General features: G+C 39.5%; 1 protein-coding gene across 3 annotated transcripts in view; it reads left to right on the plus strand.

The window, feature by feature from the left end:
* Nucleotides 1-26,315, plus strand: part of swt1 (SWT1 RNA endoribonuclease homolog) — a 50,840-nt gene that overhangs the window by 20,445 nt on the left and 4,080 nt on the right. For all 3 annotated transcript variants that reach the window (XM_037538009.1, XM_017718041.2, XM_017718042.2), the window contains exons 13-17: nucleotides 1,308-1,456; nucleotides 4,082-4,221; nucleotides 5,315-5,458; nucleotides 13,432-13,498; nucleotides 13,883-13,950. In XM_037538009.1, the coding sequence (XP_037393906.1) occupies nucleotides 1,308-1,456; nucleotides 4,082-4,221; nucleotides 5,315-5,458; nucleotides 13,432-13,498; nucleotides 13,883-13,950 (568 nt within the window). The remainder of the gene's footprint in view (nucleotides 1-1,307; nucleotides 1,457-4,081; nucleotides 4,222-5,314; nucleotides 5,459-13,431; nucleotides 13,499-13,882; nucleotides 13,951-26,315) is intronic.

Raw genomic sequence — 26,315 nt, forward strand, 5'->3', positions numbered from 1 at the left:
CTTAATTCTTCAGCAGACCAAGAGATTTTGGACAATTTCATGCTCCCAGCTTTGTGGGAATAGTTTGGGGACGACCCCTTCCTGTTCCAACATGACCGCGGACCAGTGCACAAAGCAAGGTCCATAAAGACATGGATGAGTGACTTTGGTGTGTAAGAACTTGACTGAGCTGCACAACCCAGCAGAACACCTTTGGGATAAATTAAAGTGGAAACTGCAAGCCAGGCCTTCTCGAACGACATCCGTGTCTTACCTCAAATGTGCTTCCTGAAGAACGGTAAAAAACTCCCATAAACACGCTCCTAAACCTTGTGGAAATCCTTCCCAGAAGTGCTGAAGCTGTTATAGCTGCAAAAGGTGGGCCGACATCATATTAAACCCTATAGATTAAGAATGAGATCTCACTCAATTTTCTATGTGTGTGAAGGCAGACGAGCGAATACTTTTGGAAATATAGTGTACATTTTCAGCCTTTTTTTGCTTTCTGTATAGTTTCAATTTGTGTCCCAAGCATTTATACCTGCATAGGGTAAGTGTAATTATTAAGTAACTACTAAGCTTAATGTTAAAACTAGTTTGTGTGGTGCAACTTGATTTAGCAATGTGTAAACCAGAACTTGGAATACATTTATGTTACAACTAGCCTATGTTTAAATATACGTACAGCTGGTGCAACAGGCCCCTGGGCTCTGAGGTGGTCAATTTCATTGTTCTGAGAACAACAGCAGCTTCTTTGTTCCTCTTCTAGTTCATTTTCCCATTGGAACATTGTTTTGTTGAAGGTGACCGTTTTGGCTTTCTGCCAGGTCTTACATGTATATATTTTTAAACCCCAGTCTTACAAACAAAATTTTTTCCTCTTTCCCCTTCTTTAAGTGGACTGTTTTACATTTAATCTCCTTAGAAATATTTCCTAAAAATCAATAACTTTTACTTAATGGCTGTTTTGACTGCAGGTTAAGTAAATGAGGGGTGGTCTCTGTCTTCTGCACAGTACTGTAACAAATGTATGACTCCACCACATTAACACAGCAGGAGTCATCAGTTTGAGTCCTGCAGGGCTGACAGGTCAGTGAGTTCCTGCAAAAACACCTATGAAACCTAGTTACTAACGATTGAGTTGAATCAGGTAGGAAATCACCAAACTGTGCAAGATTACAGCCCTCAAGGACCAGAGTTCTGGACCACTACTGTAGTTTAGTTTTCTATGCTGTGATACATAATTACTGAGTGTTAGATCCAAGAAAATTAAGCTTTCAGCGTATTTGTCAGTAAAGTTGTTTTTTATTCTCCTGCTGTCTCTGTAGGTGCATCAGTGGAGCGTAGCTCTGTTCTAACTGCATTGCGCGCAGCGGAGGAGCTGCTGATGGAGCTTAGCAGCAGGTCTCAGTACAGTGGCCACGTGGCAACAGCCCTCTCCTGCTTCCAGACTCTACGACACAGACTGCAAGGCCAGGTTACTCCACACATGCACATGTTCATTAGATCTCTCAGATCTGTTCTTGAAGCATCACAACATTTCTTTACAGTGGTGGTGATAGGAACCATGGGCCGTACTACAGAAACATCCTATCTTTCTTGGCTTAACTGAAGATCTGACAGGTCAAAATAAGATTTTTCACAGACGTTTGTGACAAAAGCAAATCTTATCTTTATTTAGGAATCTTGTTTTATCTTACAGCATCCTTATTTTAAGTTAATAAATCTTAACATTCTTCAATGAAGTCAACTGTCATGCCAGCTACCAAGAAACCGACCATAAGGGCATAAGGGCACAGCTAAAACGTAAACACGTAATCAAAATAATAGTTAGTTAGCCAGACAGCTGCTGTTACTCTTGTAAAAAAAAAAATAAAAAAAAAAAGGTCAAACAAGTGCAATAAACATAAAGAATAGTGTTATAGAGCTTTGTGCTGTTTCTCAGTGTCGCTCTTCTTAGACTGAGTATATGAGTTAGCATGTACTTAAAGCCCCCATCTACTCATTTTCATAATTTTTTTAACTGGCAGAGAAAGAATGATGTTGGTCTTTTCTGTAAGATTTTAACATCACTTTTTTTTTTTTTGCGCAATTTTCTTCAAGATCTGCCAAAGTCAGAGTTAGCATGTGTTTGTGTGTGTGTATGTATGTACGTGTGTGTGTGTGTGTGTGTGTGTGTGTGTGTGTGTGTATTTGTGTGTGTGTGTGTATATATATATATATATATATATATACATATATATATATATATATATACACACACACACACACGTCAGCTACTCGCATTCCTCTCCCTCACATACTGAAACTGCTCTCTGCTGCTCCAAGTTACAGCCAAAACTCCCAGCAAGTAGGTTATTTTCTTTTTATGAAGTTGTATTACACTGTTGTTTGTAGTGTATCTAGAAGCTGCTTACTACTTCCTACTTTTGCGAGATTTTCCTATAAGTGATTAACTTTATTTATGAGAACTCTAGTTATCCACCTTAACTGTAGCAATAAAATGATACAGTATGTTAGCTTATTGTTACGTTATCTGCCCTAAGATCAAGGCTCACAGTGTTTCCCCTGCAATTCCTTTTTACAGGCATGATGCACAGTAGAGCACACAAGACGACATCTCCCTCTGATCACAAATGGCCTTGCTGTGGCGTGTCTTTACTATTAAAACAAAATATTAGACATTTAAAACCTTGACAGGGACTTTAATACTGAAAACCTTCCAAACTATCATAAAACAATGTCTGTGAAACCTACCTGTAAAATCTAACTTTAAAACCTGTAAAACCTAATTTTGTGTGGCTATGTTGTTTTCCACTCTTCTAACTATATATGTTCAGAATTACCAACGTTAAGTGATGGTTGCCAAGTGCATAAAATAGCGTAGACACCTATCGGGAGAAGCCATTTGTCTCTGCACAAGCGGAATGTGTTTCAATGTTTTAAGCTAAAACATTTGTCGATTCAGCAGTTGAGCTGTTCTATGTCACTGAATTTATCTGATAGACTGCATAAATGTTCACGATTTCTGACCTCTTAGAGTTGAAACAATCTACCTGTTTTCTATGTGGTAAACACACAAAGTCTCAATTAACACTGACTTTGGTTAATTAAAACTAGTTCTGAGCGAGCCAAGTTACCAGGTTCCCACTTGCTGAATGTCGTTTTGTGATGTCAGCTCTAGGCAAGATGATCCAGCACAGAATTAAGTTGAATTGTTGAGTGGCAAAATTTGTGTAAAGGCACTTAAAGTTAAATGACAACTGATGTACATTTAGAATGAAAAAATTGTATTGAACTAGTACAATAATTACATGTAAGTTCAGAATACTCTGTACTTTTAAGGTCAACATGAATGGAGTTAGTACAGTTTGCTGAAATATACAACAATGAATATGTCTGTTGTTCATAATCAGTTTAGGAAATTATGGTTAAATTATTTGAGTTACTTAAACTTAAATGGTTTAAGGTAAACAATTTCCTCAAAACATTTAGGTTTATTTAACTTGTCCGGTTTTACAGAGAGTCAGGCAACATATTTGTAGCCATTTTGTGCAGTAACTTTTGGTAGTTTAACCCTGCATAACATTGATATAACCATGTCAGAAACTTGTCATGGCAGATTTCAAGCTGTCATGCTGCAATTTATCCTGACAGATTTTGTTCAGCAATGTATACAGTGTCACACGCTTTTTTCACTCTAGTACACTCTAGTGAGCCATCATGATATTAAACATTATTTGCCATGACAGATGTTCTAAAGGTAATGTTAGGATGACAACACTGTCATAACACCATGTTTATGTGTTTATGGCATGGTCATGTAGCAGAGTTCACGTAAAGTGTAAACTAACTTTCTATGAAGTAGCTTTTAAAAGCATTAAACCCTCCAGACGTCTGGTTCCCATCACCACCACTGTTGTTTCCTATCATACAACTTTGAATCACTCTGAATGACCGTTTAATTATGTAGACGTTTTGAAAAGTCAGTGGAATTAAACTGTACTGATGTTTGTGACCAAATTTAGGCTTGCCACCAGTGCAAAGAGTAGGAATGGAAAGTGTGTTTGTGTATTTAATTGTTTGCTTGTTTCAACCTCAGGAAGTGACAGTGGAGGACACCAGTGATGGTGACACCCTGATGGCTGAGGCAGTGGAAGATGTAGCACCACCTCCCCAGACTTCTCCTAATGAAGTGTGGGCTTTTTTTGAGAGCCTCTGGAACAATGTCTGTCGTGTCAGGTGAGAGAGGGCTCTCAGAAAGAATAGGGAGCGAAGAATGCATCTAGGGCTTCATGATTACTCAATTAAACTTAACTAAAAAAAGTTAGTTTGCATTTTTAAATTCTGGTCACTCTTATAGTAAGACAGCAAAGAAGTTGTTTGTATGTGTTTTTTGCCACATGCTATTCTTGTATTTCACTTTTGTATTTCACTCTGTTAAAGCTTTTATTTTTCCACTGAAGTATTCTGTAATCTTCTATGGGCTGTACATGGTTTGTAATTAATCATGTATGTCCATTTTTATAGTTTGACAATTTTTTTTAAAGGGCCCATATCTTGGGAAAACAAATTTTCCTCCCTTTTGTTAAATATAGCAGTTTTAAGTAATATGTAAACATTTGCATTGGATATAATATGTAAACAAAAAGCTTCAAAACGTAACATTCATAACATACTTCGTACATGGAAACAAGCAGCTAAAACAGCCTATTTTGAATTTGATGTTATGAGACTTCATTTGCATATATCCACCTATTCAGTCTACAATTTAGCTCCGCCCATTCAAACTGAAGTTGTAAGTAGTGTTTTAAGTGCTTTTTGTAATAGGAATGATAGACAACAGTACAGAGCTCATTTTTCTTATATCAGTCTTAAAGACTTTGACAGTAACCAGTACATCCTGTTTGATTCTAAGGGATAAAGATTGGAAAAGGTTTGAAAAATATCATGTAAATATTAATCATGACGGTTTTGTTTACATAAAACCACACAAATATAATAAGTTGAGTGAAGGAAAAAATTTAATACAAGAAAAATGTATAAAATATTCCATTTACAATTCTATTGTCAAAATAAAAGTAGATTACTAATATAATCCAAGTGCATTTTACCAGCTGGGAGATGATCATTTTAGCTGTTACATACTAATTGATATGTAGTTTGTTATTAATTATAATGCTGTTTGCCAATCAATGTGTAAAATATGCTTTTTCTTAGGTCGATCCTCATGTTAACTATATTACTATATAGCTGCTACACATATTGTATGAAAGTGACGTTCATTGTATGTTCTGTAAAACTAAAGTCTTGTTAAAATTCATCTCTCACTCAGCTCGACTCTGTTCTCGGCACTACAGTACTCACCAGACTCAGTGGAGACAGTGCAGCTGTTATTCACAACCCCACCTCAGGATGCTCTGACCTGCCTCCACAGGCTCTCCACTGCTCTTACACAGCTACTGGAGGCCTTCCAAAGGTACACCAGTCTTTTTACTCTTTCACTATTCCATTAACCCTGTCATGAATCCCATATTCCTCTGGAGCTGATGCAGTTTTGCATTGACATCGAGTTTAGTGTGATCTATATACATATCTTCAGCATATCTGGATGTTTATGTTATTCTTTTAAAGTTAATGACAATCCTTTATTCAAAGTTAGCTCTCCTTTTGGTATGGTGTGCATGAAGTCCAGATATTACTGGTTTTGGGGGGATTTGTGGCTACACGCCTGCTGCTGTAGAGTGCAGCCTCTTAGCATTCCAGACAGGTGCTTCGCTAATGGAATTTTTCTCAGTGTGTCTCCAGAGCACCTTTTTCAGGAGAGGACGGCTATGAGGCTTGCTAACAGCTGCTCATTATAGCGAGGTCATCTGTGTGTGTGCGCACAAAAGCCACTTGGCCCTTTTCCTGCCTCTGTGGTTCTAAACAGCAGACAGATCGACATCAGAAATTAAATCAGCCAGTTTTTTTTTGTACTGGTTAGGCTAGTCTTTAGTGATTAAGCAGTATGTTTCTGCGATAAGCACATTGTTAAGGGCTGCGATTACAGGGCAGGTTAAATTACCTTACACGCAGCCAGAGTCACATAATGACATTGGTGAGAATGTAGCGTTATAAGTCCAGCTAGCTTCCTTGCTCTGGGCTTGAACTGTTCTCCCCTTTGTGAATAGCAAGTAACCATTTGGTTAAACAGCCACTTACGAAACATGCTTATGTTCTACCCTGAGCTACTAGCCTGTAAGAATTCTTAAAATGCAATGACTATTCTCAGTCTGAATGTGTCAAATGCATAGACTAAAATGTATGAAGCTCTAATGACTATCACAACAATGTTGCATCATCACAAGCTTTTTAAGGAGTTAAAAGATTTTGTACATGGATTAAATATACAACTTCCATTCTAAAAACGTTGGGATGCTGTGAAAAATGTCAATAAACGGAAATAAAAACAAAATGCAATGACTTACAAATCTTATACATCCATATTTTATTTACAAAAGAACATAGAACACATATCAGATGTTGAAAGTGAGACATTTCACCATTTCATGAAAAACATTAACTCATTGTGAACTTAACGGCAGCAGTGCATCTCAAAATCGTTGGGACAAGGTAAGTGCTATTAATTATTATATAATTAAATAATTATTACTACTAATATTAAATGTAATTTGCAAGGATTGGGTATAAAAAGAGCATTTCAGAGAGGCAGAGTCTCTCAGGAGCAAAGATGGGCAGAGGTTCACCAATCTGCAAAAAAATGACATTGTGGAGACTTTGGATATCCCACCATCTACAGTACATAATATTATCAAAAGATTAAGAGAATCTGGAGAAATCCCTATACGCAAGGAAAAAGGCATATCAACAAGATCAAAAACATTGCCATGTCCTATGGACTCAAGAGGAGAGGGACCATCCAGCTTGTTATCAGCTCACAGTTCAAAAGCCTTCATCTATGATGGTATGGGGTTGCTTTAGTGCATCTGGTGTGGGCAGCTTGCACATCTGGAAAGGCTCCATCAATGCTGACCAGTATATAGCAGTTTTATAATATGCTTCCAGGGAAGGCCTGGCATATTTCAGCAAGACAATGTTAAATCATATACTGCATCCATCACCACAGCATGGCTTCACAGAAGAAGAGTCCGGGTGCTGAACTGGCCTGCCTGCAGTCCAGACCTTTCACCATTAGAAAGCATTTGGCACATCATGAAATGAAGAATTCAGCAAAGAGGATCCAGGACTGTTGTACAGGTAGAATCATACATCAGACAAGAATGGGAAAACATTCCTCTCCCAAAACTCCAGTAGTTGGTCTTCTCACTTCCCAGATGTTTACAGACTGTTGTTAAAGGAAGAGGGGATGCTACACAATGGTAGTCATGGCCCTGTCCCAACTTTTTTGAGACGTGCTGCTGCTATCAGTTTCTAAATGAGTTAATATTTTCATGAAATATCAATGTCTCACTTTCAACATCTGATATGTGTTCAGTTTTCTGTTGTGAGTAAAATAAGGGTCTATGAGATTTTTTTTTTATATATATATATATATATATATATATATATAAAAAAAAATAAATTGTGCTTTTATGGATGTCTGAAAATGGTTAAACAAACAAACCTCTCCTTGAGGAAGCCCAGTATTACATGTAGTTAAAAAGCAACTCCTGCTTTGACCAATCAGTGCTTCATTAAATTGTGCTCATGATGTAATTGATGATATTACCAAGTCTCTGTGACGGCTGTGTGTTTATTTGAATTATGAATATTTTATTCTAATGGATATTGTGATAAACTCACTGCTGAGGTCAATTGTTTAAAAATTTGCTTAGATTCCTAAAACTTTCGCACAGAACTGTATGCGTCTATATGCATTTATTCGTGTTTGTAACCTGACTGGCTGTTAAGGAAATCCTGACTAGACTAAAGCACCTCATGAAACTCACTCGTGTTTGCTTTGCTCAGCAGTGAATGGTGCTTTTGTAATTGGTACTTACTTACTCAGTCACTTACTTACTTATTTCTGTTTCTTTAAAGAAGAGGTTAGATTAGTTTTCCCATGCAGAGGCACACTATTTTAATAACAGTTCATCGCTTCTCATATTGTTTTTGATTAATATTGATTGGTTCATATTACTGAAGGAGCTAATGCATGTTTTGTTATGGAATTTAAAACCTGTGCCTCTTCTGTCTTGTAATGCATAATGATGAGTCTCTGTGTTCAAAACACGTGGCACCTAGTACCAAACAAACAGTGATAACTCATACGACAGGTATGCTTGCATTTGTTCACATACCAGTTAATGCCATCCCATACTATACAAATTAATTTACTTCCTACATGACTGGCCAGTAGGGGTGGGAATCACTACAGGCTCCTGTCTATAAGAACCGACAGGCTCTTGTCTATAAGAAGCAATCAACATTTTCATAACATGTAAGAATGGCATCATAAACATGGCTATAAATATAAAATATATAAAGTGTAAAAATCCATTACACTGTATAACTATGTTTATTATGGTTGTGCCAAAGGAACACCTAGATTGTAGGGTGCATTATGACTGACAGACCTGCCGTCTCCCACAGAATTTATGTACTTGTCACAGTGGGTACCGGTTGTTATTAATAGACCCCATTATAATAGCTGGTAAGTTATATTTTTCAGCTCTAAGTAAAGTGAGGCATACTGTACTAAGGTTTCCTCCAATATAAGGTAGGCTTTAAGTTATGAGCTGAGGTTGTGATGACTCTCAGCTTGCTCGTCACAGATGGCCAATAAACATGGCTCAGTTTATGCAGTGTTGTAAATGATTTTGGTCAATGCATGTAAATTAAGTATGAAATAAAGGCTGATTATGACAATAAATAGTAGGTATAATGATAAGGTTGTAATTAAGGCAGAATACAGCCATTAAGACTCAGCTTGCCTTGGCATGTCCTGACCTTCCTTTCAACAGCTGGCTATTTCAGGTTATGGAGGAATGTTGTGTAATGCTTTTGAGCCTTGGGGAACAGAGCTGATAAGAAATTCATATCTACTGTGCCTTCTTAAGAGGAAGCACATGTTTCCAAGAAATGTCAGTTTCCTTCAGTAGAATTCCATGCAATATTACATATTGGGTGGCTTGATGTATTTTATATGACGTGAACGAGACTCCGGAATTCTTATGAACTTTAGGTGGAGAAGTCAGGAAAGTTTCTTTTAGCAGAATGTTTAAGAATTTGAAGACCAGTTTTTGCATTAAAATCAATTTTATGGGTCTGGCTTCATGGCTGTTTAGTAAGATAATGAAGACACTTTATTTAGCCTCCCATTTGAAAGAAATGACTGTGGGCTTTTAAAGTCTTCTGTATGCCTGTTTGTGTTCAGTTGTGGACTTTAAGTTCCAGTGTTGTGTATTTAGTCAAAGGTACTGTGGGGTAAAGGATCTAACAGTGGCTAATGTTTGTTGATTTTGGGATTGGTATGTTTATTTTAGAGAGTTTGTTCCAAAAACAGCTTCTTCCTCTTTAATCTAATGGTTGTAAATGACCGATTGGTGTTGAAATATTTGTCTGAACCCAACGGACCCGAGTGCTCTCATCAGATTTGGACGTCCTTTCCCAAGTATCTGTCAGGCTAAGGTCGAGTTTAGATTTTATATTCGGCCCTTCATAGCCCATCTTTCACTTTTAACAGCTTGAGCCACTCAGTCGTGTTATCGACACAATTCAGCACAAGACATGTACATTTAGACTGTTTTTAATATTTGAGTGGGGTGTCATGGTACACATGGTAATATTAATTTTTTTTCAATACTGGTATTGCAAGATGATGTACATTGTGTATTGAATGCAGTTAGATTACATGCTGTAAAATTCATGATAGCGGAAACGGTTTCTATGGTTCACGTTAACACAATCTTTGATAGCACAGCTCCCGGAAATGGAAAAAACTGGTTTAGTTCTAATTTTCCATTCCGCCTTAAATGGTGCAGTAGTTGCACTCTGGTGTCTGAGGAGTATTTGAATAAGAAACTTTAGCATTGGATACCTTGGACGGTTGATTAGTGAAATAATGAGCGGAAAAAAACAAGCTTTAGTTGGGAGAAGTGATGTGAACTCGCACCCATCTCCTGTTAGAGAACACTTTGTACAACAGTGACAGACAATGAGTGGTAGACTGAATGGTGACCGTGTTAGTGCTTCACATGAATGACACTGTGTCCTTGTTAAATGATGTCAGCTGTTGGCAAAAGTTATGACGTTCATTCTGAGATCTGTGTTCTTGTTTAAAGTAAATTTGAGACAGGAGCTGGCTATATTTCCTATAGAGATTACACATGTGATCTCTTTGTTGTATGTCACTATAGGCACAGTGATACAGAGGTGTTCATGCCACTCTGATGGATTTGATGTGCATTCAGCTCACACGGCCTGATTTGCTTCAGTAGTTTTCAGCTCTACAGTAAAGATTCAGCTGTATATGAGGTGAATTTCACCCCTACTCTTTTATACACAACACACTTGGGTGCATGTTTGGATTTATGTTTGTTCTGACTATGTTGAGAGCTGTAGAGGGACCAGGAGGGGTGCAGAGGCAGATTTGTTGCTGTTTCCATGGATACAGCTAAGAGTAATTTTCATGTGCTGGAAGCAGAAAGATGACTCATCAGAGTGAACGAACACACACACAGACACACACACACACCTTTTCCCTCACTGTCCTCTTCCTCTCCTCTCTCTCCCTCCCTCTCTCCTCCCAATCTCATTTTGCCCCAGAACGAAAACCAGGGTGCATGTGTAATACAGAAATTGCTTTCTCCTCTCAATCTCTCCTCATTTTCTCAATCCTTCCCTCCCCCTTTTCCTCATTGTCCCATGTTCCTCATTGCCCTTCATATTGTTCTCACTTCCTTCTAGCTATTGCTTTTTTTGTTCATCTTGTTTCTTCTCTTTCCTCCCTTTTCCCTCATCTAACCCTAAGCATCCCTCTTGTTTCTCTCTGTCATTTCTCTTTCTCTCTTTCTCTTATCACAGTGTGTCTTCTTTGAGACCTCATCATCTCATGCTCTTGCAGTTGCTATTTGCTTATGAAATAACCTTGTTCAAACTCTCTGTTTTAGACATAAAAACCTCCAATAAAATGTAAATAGCATGAGCTATGGTTTGGTCACAGGCATGAACCTTTCGGAGAGTGCTGTAGATCATCACAGTCTTGATGTTATTCTCAATAACAAATAACCTTGAGTGTTGTGTTCTTTTTGTGCAGAGGTTTTGCATGTAAAGCAAAGAAGCCCTGTTTAAAATTTGTGTTTTAATGTTGGTCAATTCTTCCATCACAAAAGTATTTCCACTACACGTGTACTCTACAGTGCACACGTGTGCACTACAGAGTGTTACAGCTATTGTTTTTAAATGTTGTGTTTGTTATTGGTATTGCTATTGTTGTTTGTGTTAAATTTGTGTGAAAAGCTAAACAAGCTAAAGAGAGCTTCACAGTTCTGTTATGTGTTTGGATATGGACACAGTCAGAGTTGAGAGTTGTGGGCATGCCATGCTGTACCATACTGCCTGGTGAAAAAACACAATTGAGCGGTTTCATACTTGAGCTTTTTTTCAGACCCTGGTCCTTTTGACCCCAGAGTTCATTACTTTTGGCCAAATATTGATTCAGTTTTTAAGTTTGGGTACAGCCCAGAATATGATCACTGGTCTCCCTGAAAATGACTGTGTGGGGTTCTCTTCAAGCAAACCCTGGTGAGGTCTACAGGTTGTATAAAATCTGTCCTTTTTTGCAGCGAGTGATATTCATTTCTGATTCATGTTTTACATTGGCAAGAAAGGACACAGAAGTGGGGTGGGCACTTGCTTTGAGATGATGAAAAATGCAAATCTGGTGTCATCCAAAACAGATAAAAAAAAAATTATAGTTAAAAACCTTCACAAGAGTAAACAGCTTCTCCTTCACAGTTTTCTGCACATGGAGATGCTGCATATCTAATAACCTCTCCTTGACGGTGTTTGAATGTCGGTAGCCAACCAAAGAAGCATAACAATTATAAAGGCTGGAGCTTACTGCCATCCATTTATTGTCAAAAAAGTAAATCAATGCCTGCAATAATGAGACCCCCCCCCCCCCCCCCCCCCCCCCCCCCCCCACTGCAAACATGCCCAGAATTGGCTCTGGGTGCAGATTTATACCATTTGTGCAAACATCTGTAGTAACTGGTGCTCAGTGGAATTTAATAGGTATGATGGAAAAAACATACCCCAAGTAATCATCATACTGCAATGCCAATTTGAGTCATTTTTGAGTGACGTTAAACTGAGTTAACCTAACCAAGTCAGGTGGTGTGACTCCAGGAAAACATGTTCCATGTTATTCTTATGAAGTTAAATGATTTGAAATAGCATCTAAACTTCAGTTCAAGGACAGAGGTTTATATTGGTTTCCAAATACAAAGGCTAGTTCATGCATGTTTTTAAAATATAGCGGTTTTATTAATTCATTTTTATTATTTATTTTTATTTATTTAATCCTACTTTTAAAAAAAAGAATGTATACCATACAGTTTTCATTACCAAAGCAATAAAACAAAGTATCAATATATTGAATAGAATCATGCAGTTGCAAAAATGTAGGATTTTTCATTTTGAATGTCTCATTTGTCACTGACCCATTTGCGTACTTCATGAAGAATTAACACCGAACTTTTGAATCACATTATTATGTACAGATAAATATAATTGTATATGATTAGGGTGTATCATATGTAGATGATGTCGTTCCTCGACACGTGTTTAGCCACCAAGCCTAAGTATTATTTATGGTTTGTAAAATAAAACGAATTCAATAGTTTGTTGAAAGAAAATAAAAGAATTGAACGAACTAAGAAATACAAGAAGACTCTTCAAGATTCAGAAGTGCAGGTCCTTTATTCCTTCTTTGAGCATGGAGAATGTTCTTCCAAAGGCCTTCGGACACACACTTATACAGGGAATGTACACATATTTTATACTCTCAGTGAAGGTGGGGTGATCTCGCCCCACCTCTTTTTTTTGTTGTCTCCTATTGTCATGACACCACCATTATATCCAAATTGACCTTCACATGTCCATCATATGGGGTTTTTGTGGAGACCATTATCTCCAAGCCTAGTCTGATTCATTTTTTTTTTTTAAAACCATCATGCCAGGTACCTCCTAACACATACTAGTAATTTTCCATTCTGGCCGTTTGGCCTTGAGCAGTTCACAGGTTCACTCGCTCCCTACAAAGTGTCTGTCTTCTCTCTTACGCTCTGCTGAGGAAGCTTGTTTTAGGGCACTTGCTCCAATATGCTAGGCCATATTGTGCTTTATTTATGATTTATCTGCATAATACAAAACATTTTAGTTTTGGGAATCTTTAATTTACATCAATGACTAATCTCATTGTGTTGTGGGTTTGCTCTCTTTTAGGGTACTGTCTGTGGACAGCACTGTTGAGGATGCTCAGACCTTGCTCACTGTCATTCACACTAGTGAGGTAAGGCTGGCAAAAACAAAATCACCTCCATCATTCCAGGGCCATGACTACACTACCTTTGAACATTTGCTTGTTAGTTTATGTCTTTAAACCATGACATTTGGTTCACTGTACATTAGGACGGTCTTGTTCCTCAAAAGAACATATGTTTACAAAATGTACCACTGTGGTTTTTACTTGGACTTGCTGTGGCCAGTTGGATGGAGAAAAAAAGCTTGGTTTTGAAGCATTCATTTTCACAGTACTGGCACTAGTGCTCATCAGCACCAGTTAAGTTTAACTGAACTTTCTCCAAAGTCTCACTTCACTGACCATGACTGAGGACGTTGAGAATGTGCCCTGGAACTGGAGCTGGAACAAAAAAAAAATGTCTCTGCGTTTCAGATTGCTGCTGTGGAGCCACGGTTCACTGCCAAGGACCTGTTTGAATGCCTGTCTCAACGAGAGTACAGGTTAGTTTACATTGGGATTCAATGTGGGTGTGAAAACACAGAGCATGGTGTGATCCCAAATCTATTGTTTCCTGTCTGTAAAGTGGCCGTGTGAATTATTTTAAGTGTCACTCTTGACTGTGGATTCATTGCTGTGAGACTGTTGCAGGATATTACTTCATCTGGAGAGGTGAGCCTTCTGTTTTTAGTGCATCAGTGGTCATGCAGGTGTCTATTGCCTCTGATGGACTGCTGTCCAGTGTCCATTTTCACTGGGACATTGCATCACACTCCTTTTTCAAGATCCAGCAGTCAGTGCTAGCCTCATGCCTGCAATTTTTAACCACTGCATACCATTGTTAAGAATGGAGGCATATAATCAGTGAATTTTTAAATGAGGTTAATTTAGTTAAGTTTTTTTTATATTTAAATTTCTACAAGGCTAAAATTAGCCTCTTATGAGCCAGCTTTTCGTTCACATTTTTCCATCCCACCTTAAATGGAGTTACATTTTGGAATGTGTACGAGTGCCTGAATGTAACTGCTGCACTATTTAAGGTGGAATAGGAAATTCGAACAAGAAACCTACTTTAACTTTGTAGAATTCTCAAGTAATTTGCCCCATTCATGTGTCCCATACCTATGCTTACAAAGACAGTATTGGATTTTGAAATCGAGAGTCTAGTACACTGTCAGTAGAAGCTGGTCCACACCTATATTTGCGCAAAGGCCCTGACCACAGCATCATCTGATGCAGCTGAGATAGGCAGCTTCTCATGTGGTATGAGGAAAAACAAAAGCACAGCAGTCACTTTGGTGGCTCTGTTCCACACTAAGGCTAACCCCAAACAACCAGCCTTTCCTTTATGTCCACTTCCTCACAAACAATGGAAAAGACTAGACAGTGGAAGGTGATGGAGAGCCTACTGCATGTTTTAATTTTTTATTAGAAATGTGACTGAAACATCCCTGAATCTGGCATTCATCTAAACGGGCTAATGTTAACATAGTTTCACGATATGTTTCAGGTATATATCTGCCGATGCTTATACATAAGCATAATGCAGAACATAGAACATCTGACTATGTTAGCATTACAGAGAAAACTAATCATTTCTGTAGGTTTCCAAATAGAACAAAAATAAATAAAAAGCAGACATTTTAGCACAGTACCCTGTGTGTGCAATAAATAAATTGCCAAAAATTGGTTTGAAATAATTGTTGAATTTTCATATCTGTCTGGTGCAGATTTTACTGTATTTTTTTTGAAGCATCTGTCTTTACCAATGCAGCATTTAGCAGTCCTCTACAGTAGCTCAGTAGCACCAATGAGAATATACATTCAGAATTAGAGAAAAAGGAGCACCTGGTGAATGTTTGATTAGTTTGGTGAACTTGTTTTTCCTGGTCCAGTGCCATGTCAGGCTTGAGCTAGGTATTCTTTAACTGAGCTGTGCTGTCCAGTTCTAGCTGGCACTGTAAGCAGTCTGTTTACACAACACCAAACACGAGCGCTGCAGGGGGTCTGACCCATTTCTGCTGTTTATTAGGCTCTCATCATAACATAGCATAGTGTAATATAATGAAAAAAAAATGTAATTGCTAATTAAAATTTGACTTGGTCAAGTAGTCTTTTCAAGGAGAGACAAAAGTTTAACTGGCTTATACACCAATCAGGCATAACATTATGACCACCTCCTTGTTTCTACGCTCATTGTCCATTTTATCAGCTCCACTTACTATATAGGTGCACTTTGTAGTTCTACAGTTACAGAATGTAGTCCATCTGTTTCTCTGATACTTTGTTAGCCCCCTATTACCCTGTTCTTCAGTGGTAAGGACCCCCATGGACCCTTACAGAGCAGGTGCGATTTGGGTGGTGGATCATTCTCAGCACTGCAGTAACACTGATGTGGTTGGTGTTTTAGTGTGTGTTGTGCTGGTACGAGTGGGTCAGACACAGCAGTGCTGCTGGGGTTTGTGTCCACTCACTGTCTACTCTATTAGACACTCCTACCTTGTCAGTCCACCTTGTAGATGTGGAGTCAGAGACAGTAGCTCATCTGCTGCTGCAAAGTTTGTGTTGATGATCCTCTAGTCCTTCATCAGTGGTCACAGGACGCTACCCACAGGACGCTACCCACAGGACGCTACCCACAGGACGCTACCCACAGGACGCTACCCACAGGACGCTACCCACAGGACGCTGTTGGCTGGATATTTTGGGTGGGCTACTCTCAGTCCAGCAGGTGTTTAAAAACTCCAGCAGCACTGCTATGTCTTATCCACTCAGACTAGCACAACACTAACACACCACCATCACATCAGTGTTACTGCAGTGCTGAGAACTGCCACCCAAATAGTACCTGCTCTGTGAGGGTCCATGGGGATCACTGAAGAACAGGGTAAAAGGGGGCTAACAAAGTATGCAAAGAAACAGATGGACTGTCTGTAATTGTACAAAGTTCTACAAAGTGCATCTATATATAATAAGTGGAGCTGATAAAGTGGGCAATGAGCATAGAAACAAGGAGGTGGTCATAATGTTATGCCTGATCAGTGTATATCATCAATTACACAGCTAATGCATACCACACACATGCATATACTTTATTTGAACACATTGGGGAAAACAATAAACCTGAAATACAGCTATTTTCAGCAAAATAAAGTAAATAACACTGATATAACTGATTCTCATGCACTGTATTTGGATCCACACTTGCTGCCAGACGAACTGTTACTACAAACTCGCCTTGTGCTTCAAGCACCTGACTGATATTTAACGCCACGAAAGACGCACACAATGGTGCTAATATTTCCTCCTCTGTAATCATCCACCTGATTATAGCATGTTACATAACCCATTGTTCACTTTGAGCTCTGAGGTTGTTCCTTTGTGAATCTGTGATTCAGTTCTGCAGGTGTACAGTATAACCCGTAGGTAGCACATTACCCCCTGGAGTGTAAGGTCCTGCTGCATTTCAGGCCTATGCCTTGCCACACAACAAGGCAAAGCAAGTTAATTTGCATAGCACATTTCATACACAAAGGCAAGTCATAATGCAAAAAGGAAGAAGGAAAAGAAAAAGGAAAGTGCTGAAAAGATACAAAGTGCAGTAGCTTGAAGAAATAAAACATAATTATGACCATATCTGGAGCATCAAATTCAGAATATAATTCAAGATAAAATAAAATAAATGAAATGAGACAAGGCTTCATCTGCTTAATACAAAAGCATTATGCCTTTATAACATAAGAGGCAGAGGCAATTAATCGGTTCAACTAGTCAAATAATTGAACAATATTCAATAGATTAACCATTCTCAGAAGTAATGATTAGTCGCCCCAATCTTTAGTCTAGTATGTGCTGTGTGCAGCTATCTGTGTTACTCTGAGAAAATCATTACATGGATTCTGTTCTCCTTTCTCCAGTGAGAGCTGCAGGTATGTTAATAGGAGGCTGAGAGCTCAGAGGGTGATTAGCGGAGCCAGCATGTGGTCATATGTATCCCTGCGAGCAGCTCCACTCAGGGGAAGATGACGGTGCAGTTCATCTTCCACTCTCATCCTGTCATGAGTGCTGTTGGAGGTTGAGGTGTTCAGAATGCTTTGCTCTGAACCCTACTTGTTATGATGTTGAGAACAGCATCAGTTGCAGCAGCCTATTGCCTGTTTGTTTGTTTTCCTGGCAAATTCTCCACATTGCACTGCTTCTTTAGATAAGGTCACTTCAAAGAGTAATTTATTTTGGATGTTGAGGCTTGATGTATTAGTGCTGCCTATGTATGTGCGTTATGGTAGAATTCTGAGTGGTCTATGGTTGCCATGGTAGCAGAGTGGTCAGATGGGGTAACGGCCGGGTTGGTCTAATGGAGTGCTTTTTGTAGGATCTCATCTGAAGCAGCTACTCTGCATCCTCAATAGGTGCTGCATGATATGGACATAAAATGTAATGTGTGATTAAGCTGCTGGATATCACAGTGATGACATGAGAAGCAATAAACTATTAATAAAATAGTGAGCCTCTGACTGAATGTGATGCAAGTACAGTAACCTTTCCTTGAAGCAAATAGCAAAAGAACATTCACATTACGAAAGCACCATTCACTGTTGTGCAAAATAAAAATGATGAAATACTAATAGCTGCTGACATCAGAGCTGCAAGCACATTTTGTGCAATGTAAGGTTGAACAAGGATGCATTGTTGCTAATGACACCCCTTTGTGGAGAATTTGTAGCCTGAGAAACATGAATTGACTCAAACATAAATAAATATGTATTTTATTTTCAATATAAGACTTCCAAAATGAATAAACACATACAACCCCATTTCCAAAAAAGTTGAAAAATGTAAATGAAAAACCAAATGCAAAGATGTAGAGGTCATTTAAATTCTATAATTTATAGAAAATGCTTCAAAGACAACATATCAAATGTTTAAACTGAGAAATGTTGTTGTTTTTTTGAAAAACATATGCCCATTTAGGATTTGATGCCAGCAACAGGTTCCAAAAAAGTTGGGATGGGGACAACCAAAGGCTGGTAAAGTTGTTTAATGCTTAAAAAAAAAAAAAAAAACACCTGATAGTTGATTGACAACTAGTCAGTTATATGATTGGGTATAAAAAAGCATCCCAGAGAGGCTGAGTCTTTCAAAAGTAAAGATGAGGAGGGGTTCACCACTGTGAAAGACTGCATGATCAAACTGCAACAATTCAAGAATAACATTTCTCAATGTAAAATGGATGACTGGCACATCTTTGAAGGTACCATTTATGCTGATCGATATACACGTTTTGGCAACATGCGCTGCCATCCAGATGACGTCTTTTTCAGTCATCTTGTTCAATAGTTAGACATATTTGCGTAATGCGTGCTGTTTTTTGTAGTACAAGAGCATTGATGAAAGAAATCGTGAAAATGATATAACAATAAGGCTGAGGTGGAGGTGGGCGATATGGCAATAATGTAATATCACAATACCTTAAGAAGCTTTCACAATACATGAAATGTCTCAATATATATTTTTTGAACTTGTGATACATTTTAGAAAAGTAATGGCACAATTAAAAATACTATCACAAACAATGAATACAATTAATCGTATTCAACATTTGACATACTGCACTGCACTAAATCTAGTTGAACCATAATCTTAAATATTGTAGTATTGCCCAGCCCTAGACTGAGGGTTACACTGCTGTACTACGAAATATTGCATGACATTAAATTCTAGATTCATGTCAGAATATCTCCTTAACTTTAAATAGGTTTTCATTATAGTTAGGCCATATTAGAATCCTTGTAAGCAAGTATGACTATTATCAGGACACAAGACTTCTAACTCTAGCATAGTTAGAACAGCAGCATTCTTCTTATGACGTGTAATCTTCTTCTTTCGGCTGCTCCCTTTAGGGGTCGCCACAGCGGATCATCTGCCTCCATCTTGCCCTATCTACTGCCTCCTCTACTTTTACACCAACCATCTCCATGTCCACCTTCACTACATCCATAAACCTTCTCTGAGGTCTACCTCTTCTCCTTCTACCCAGCAGCTCCATCTCCAACATTCTTTGCCCAATATATCCACTATTCCTCCTCAACACATGTCCAAACCATCTCAACCTGGCCTCTCTGGCTTTATCTCCAAATTGCTCCACCTTCACTGTCCCTCTGATCTGCTCATTTCTAATCTTGTCCATCCTTGTCACTCCCAACGAAAATCTCAGCATCTTCAACTCCGCCACCTCCAGCTCAGCCTCCTGTCTTAGACAGAGCCACAGTCTCCAAACCATACATCATAGCAGGACGCACTACTGTCTTGTAAACCTTCCCTTTCACTCTTGCTGCTATCCTTCTGTCACATATCAGCCCTGACACCCATCTTCACCCACTCCATCCTGCCTGCACCCTCTTCCTCACCTCTTTTCTACACTGTCCATTGCTCTGCATGGTTGACCCAAGATATTAGTGGATGATAAGTGCTCCACCTTTACGACCTCTACTCCTTGCATCTTCACCTTTCCACCTGCCTCCCTCTCATTCACACACATGTATTCCGTCTGGTCTCTACTGACCTTCATTCCTCTCCTCTCCAGTGCAAACCTCCACCTCTCCAGATTCTCTTCCACCTGCTCTTTACTCTCACCATAAATTACAATGTCATCTGCAAACATCATGGTCCATGGAGCCTCCTGCCTGACCTCATCTGTCAACCTTTCCATCACCATTGCAAACAAGAAGGGGCTCAAAGCTGATCCCTGATGTAACCCTACCTTCACCTTGAAACCATTTGTCACTCCCAACTGCACACCTCACCACTGTCTCACTATCCTCATACATGTCCTGCACCACCCTAACATACTTTGCAGCTACACCTGACTTCCTCATACAGTACCACAGTTCCTGTCTTGGCACCCTATCATATGCCTTCTCTAGATCCACAAAGACACAATTTAGCTCCTTCTGACTTCCTCTGTACTTCTCCACCAACACTCTCAATGCAAAAATTGCATCTGTGGTACTCTTTCTGGGCATGACACCAAACTGCTCCTCACTGATCTGAACCTCTCGCCTTATCCTTGCTTCAACAACTCTTTCCCATACCTTCATGGTGTGGCTCATCAGCTTTATACCTCTGTAGTTACTGCAGCTCTGCACATCACCCTTGTTCTTAAAAATGGGGACCAGTACACTACTTCTCCACTCATCAGGCATCCTCTCACTCTCCAGGATTTTATTAACCAACCTGGTTTAAAAAGTCCACTGCCTTCTCTCCTAAACATCTCCATACCTCCACAGGTATGCCATCTGGACCAACTGACTTTCCATTCTTCATCCTTTTTAAAGCTGCCCTCACTTCCACTTTACTAGTTCTCTGCACTTCCTGATCCACTATCTCTTCCCCCCGTTGTCCTCCTCTCTCTCTCGTTTTCCTCATTCAGTAGTTCTTCAAAGTACTCCTTCCATCTACTCAACACTCTCTGTTCACTCACTAGTACATTTCCCTCTCTATCCTTTATCAGCCTAACCTGCTGTACATCCTTTCCAGCTCTATCTCTGTTTAGCCAAACGATAGAAGTCCTTTACTCCTTCTTTAGTGTTCAGCCTCTCATACAGCTCATCATAGGCCTGAGCCTTTGCCTTTGCCACCATTCTTTTTGCTATGCGACTAGCCTCACAGTACTCCCGCCTACTTCCTTCATCTCTCTGGTTATCCCATGTTTTCTTAGCTGCCTTCTTCTTCTGAATACTCTCCTGGACTTCCTCATTCCACCACCAACTTTCCTTGTCTTCTGACCAGACGAAACACCCAACACATTTTTGCCAGTTTCTCTCACCAACTTACCTGTAGTTTCCCAGTCCTCAGGTAGCTCCTCACTGCCCCCAATGCAACCATCCTCCTCCTTCAGCTTCCACCATCTAATCTTTGGTTCTGTCTTCACTCTCTTCCTCTTCTTTGTTTCTAATCTCGTTCTACAGACAACCACCCTATGCTGCCTTGCTACACTTTCCCCTGGTACCACTTTACAATCTCCAATCTCCTTTAGGTGGCATCTCCTGCTAAGGATATAATCCACCTGTGTGCACCTCCCTCCACTCTTGTAGGTCACCCTTTGTTTTTCCCTCTTCTGAAAATACGTGTTCACCACGGCCATTTCCATTCTCTTTGCAAAATCTACAACCATTTGACCTTCTGCATTTCTGTCTTTCACACCATACATACCCAGCACCTCTTCATCCCCTCTGTTCCCTTCACCAACATGTCCATTGAAGTCTGCACCAATCACTAATCTCTCCTCTCTAGGGACACCATCTACCACATCATCCATCTTACTCCAAAATTCCTCTTTCTCCTCTAACTGACAACCAACCTGTGGTGCATATGAACTGACCACATTCAAAATTACACCATCAACCTCCAACTTCAGGCTCATGATCCTGACACTCTCTTTACATCCAGAACACTTTTCACAAGCTGTTCCTTTAGGATTATCCCTACTCCATTTCTCTTCCTCTCTACACCTCTACACCTCTCTCTATGATAGAACAGTTTGAATCCACCTCCAAAGTTCCTGGCCTTGCTTCCTTTCCATCTGGTCTCCTGGACACACAGAATATCTACCTTCCTTCTCTCCATCATGTCTGCAAGCTCTCTGCATTTACCAGTCAGAGTCCCTACTCTAACCTCCACACTCCTGCATTTCCTTCTCTCTCGCTGCCTTCTAACCTGCCTTCCTCCTCTCCTCTTTGATGGTCTTCAACCTACAGTAGTCCAATTTCCACCGGCACCCTGCTGGTCAACAGCACCGGAGGCGGTCGTTGTTAACCCGGGCCTTGACCGGGTTTTACGCCGGATGCCCTTCCTGACGCAGTCTTCACCATTTATCCGGGCTTGGGACCGGCACCAGAAGTACACAAAGTACACCCCTAATGGCTGGTTTCTTCTTATGTGTAATGAACTAAAAAAAAGAACACAGAAAAGTATTGTTTCATTTCTACTGAATGCCACTGTAGAGGAGTATATTGGCTGTCTGTGTTACTGTGCACAGGTCGAGATCATATAACTCAGTGACATGACAAGTGATGAAATCAGTAACACCTACTCACTCAGAAGACGTCTTCTTTCTTCTTGCAGTGGCACAGGTCGACAGCTTGGATTGCTCTCGCACAGCTCAGTGACACTGGCGGAGCGTCAAGATCCTGTACTTCACAGGCTGTCAGAGCGGCAGCATACCTGCTCAGATCACTAACTCTTTTTCCTACTGTTGGCTTCCCCTGACCCCTGCCCCAGACTGTTTACTGGCCAAAAGGAAACCATAGTGTTGTGATAAAGCAGTTGAATTGTTCTATTCTAATTCCTGCAATTTTGTCACATTAAGTGGTTTCGGACACTCATTCAAAATGTAATACAGGACAAGGAGAAGTTTTGCAACTTACAGCTATATGTAACAAATAAACACTGGTTGTGGCACCAGATTTTTCCCATTGCTGGAGATCAGTCTATCACATTGCTGTGGAGGAATTTAGGCCTGGCCTATTTTTTTTTTATTTTAAGAATTGCTCTAATTGAGTCGCGCTGAAGAGCTTTCAAGCATGAACTGCCCTTTTAAGGTCCTGTCACATTTCAGTTGATGTTCATAGGGTTTTGACTAGGCCACTCCAAATTTTGTTTCTTTTGAGCCACTTAGTGTGGACTTCACGTTGTTGTCTTGCTGTATAACCCAGTTGCACTTAAGCTTCAGGTCATGGAATGAAGATTGGCCATTCTCCTGCAGGATTCACAGTTCCATCAATTATGGCAGGTCACCTAGGCCCTAGCACAGTTTAGATCATACCATGCATTCAGATGTGGAGATGTAAGTTATTTTTACACATTTTCTCATGATTTGACAAGAGGTGTGCAAACTTTTGCATACAACTATATATTTTAGTAGATAGTTTTTCCCAAGTTCTAAAGAAACATTCCATGAGATTAGGTCATGTAGTACCTTCATTCCTGTTGCATATGACCCTCGAGAGTAACAGCACTGGCTTTTGAGCTCCTTGTAGTATTTATCTTTCCCCTTTGCACTCCGGTACCTTGCCTCTGTGGTTTATGATGTGGATACATGATCTTCTCAGTATCTCCTCCATGCACAGTCATTCAGCCAGCCCTGTTTATGCCTGCCCTTATTTTCAGCCATGCACAACATTGCATAAACAGGCATACGGAGAAGAGGATGCGAAAGAGAAGGAGGCAGAGAGGGTGGGCACTGGGGGTGGATGTGCATATGAATTCCTTTTCTTTTTGGTTATGTAACATGTTCAACAGTGAACAAAAGCAGTGAAGGCTATAAACAAACAAGCAGCAACAGGTTGGGAGGGAGGAATCAGTGGATACAAAGCACAAATGGGGCCTTATCCACAGTGTCTTGGGGTTCTTTTTATCGAGAGGAACTGGTCTGCAGGTCTAAGACTACATTTGGAGAGGAAAGCAGTGCTTTTGTTTCATTTTGTTTCCTTTTTTCGTAAACATCATTTTCCGTTTTGGATGGATTACATTCTAGATGTTTTGACTGGAAAACAAAGGAAAATGTACTGAATATGTGGAAAGCAAAAGAAAATTAAATATGACTGTTTTACCAAATGTTCCAAATTGCTTCGTAAGATTTACCTGTACAGAATGTTTGCGGAAATTCTGTCTATAAAAGTAAACAATTTGATCTCTTAGCGCCTCTAAAACTTCCTGGTTTTTCTACGTCTCTGCTTTGCTTCTGTATAGAATTTGCCATGTATGTTACTGATTGACAAGTGGATTTTTTTTTCTTCACATTTTTAAGCAATTATTCAGAAGCGGTCATCCAGGACTTGTGCTGTTCTGTCCACTGCAGACTCTTTTAATGATTTTCCACAGACTTTGCAGACGTTTCACTGTGCTTTGGCCCTCAGCCACTTCCTGCGTACGTGTGATCTTCTTCCTGTTTGTAGCTTGCAGTGTGGAGTGGAAGTCATCGGCAAGTCATGATTGTGTGGGAAGTGCCGCTGTAGAGGGCTTGGGGTAACTGTCCATGTCTGTTCAGCTGGACTCAGATAACATCAGGAATGCTTTGGGATGTTCCTTCTGAAAACTCTTTAATGTCCTACTGTACATACACCAGCCTCTAAGTGGACAATAAATAAGCCATTCTGTATGGCCTTCTGTTCTTGCTTGTGCAAGCATAGGAGGTGAACAGGGAATTCTCAGTATTGAATTACTTTGACTCTGAAAGTTATCGACATCTCTCAAGCTTGAATGCATACATTTACATAATTTTCCACTTACCTCCAGTGTAGCCAAGATGCGTTTGTTGTCCAGATTGAACACTTGAAGGCAATAGTGAAATGTGAAAATCTTTATATATTTGCTACAAATTCCTTCGAAAAAGCTTTCTTTACACATTTAAGCTTAAACTGGAACATTAAGATAAGATAGACTTTTATTATCCCACTGGGGGATATTTACATTGTTACAACAGAATACACAGTAAGCAGATAAAGAGCAGTAAGTAGACAAAGATGTGCATCATACAAAATATAAGAAATACTATAGATAAATAAATAAATAAATAAACAAGGCGTCTGTTGGCAGAAAAATATAAAAAAAATAGAATGAAGAAACTATACAAATGTACAGTTTACACACGCAGTTGTATGGATATTGCACATTTCTGAGCAGGTAATGACTGGATATCGCACAGAAATTGTAGATATTGCACAGTAATAATTACAGATATTGCACAGAACGTATGTATTGCACTTGTACCATTCTGTCAGCAGCAGATATTGCACATTAATTATAGGTAGGATACGATATAGGTCTATGTGGTGTGTTCGTGATAGAGTGCACTGTGATAGAGTGACGTGTGAATCCATAGTGTGTTTATGGATTCACACCTCATCTCACACATTATCTGCCTGATGTCTTGCTTTCCGGTACTGTTCCAACTCTGGGAGGCTTTAGACAATGAGCCACAAACTAGAAAGAGAGGCGGTCAGTATCCCTGCACTATATTTGTGTACGTGGGGATCATTTTTCACCTGGTAATTACAAGGAAGGTCAGCAGGATATTATAAAATCTATATTTTTGCACGACACCTCAAGAAAATGAATCTGAATGAATGTGATGCTAAGATGTCATTCGGGGAGTCACTGGTGGGTCTGTGTATATTCAGGTTCAAACATCTATAGTTGAGGCTGTTTTGTAGAAAATGTCCTCAAATTTGTAATTGAACATTGTATTGATGATCTGAGCACACTCCTGTGGCTTCTCTACATGCGGTGTGTCTGTTGTGAATTCATCTTTGATGGTCTTGTTACCAAATTGTGCTCAGGAAAGAAGCGATTCCAGTTGTCCTATACGGTTTCTCCTTCTGTTAACTACATAGAGATGCTTTTTCTTTGTTTGTAGTTTGTAGTTTGTAATACTGCATTCTAATTCACATCGACTTGTCTGCAAAACCTGAATTAAGACCTGGGTGCAGTTAAAGAGGGTTGAGAGATGTTTTGGGCATTTATTTACAGAAATTTTTTGGGTGACTTCCAGTCTTTTTTAGCAATGTTGGCTTAGATGCTCCAGTTCTAAACTAAAGAATCATAATTTGGACACCAAGCATGTGTTTCCTCAGCGACTGCACTTGGGGTACGTTTGTTTTTTAGTTTGCTTTTTTTTTTTTCCTCTGGATGCCCCTGGACGTCCACAACGAGGCATTGAGTATCCGTATCTTGCAGAAAAATCAACACCCAATTTATTCCAAGGCCACAATTGACAGCAAAATTGTTGACAGTTTATCACTATAAGAAATTCATAATTGTGCTGCAACATTTTCCAGCAGCATTCAAATACAGCAGGCGTCCACTTGTC

The sequence above is a fragment of the Pygocentrus nattereri genome, chromosome 4 (assembly GCF_015220715.1).
Source record: "Pygocentrus nattereri isolate fPygNat1 chromosome 4, fPygNat1.pri, whole genome shotgun sequence".
Lineage (NCBI taxonomy): Eukaryota > Metazoa > Chordata > Actinopteri > Characiformes > Serrasalmidae > Pygocentrus > Pygocentrus nattereri.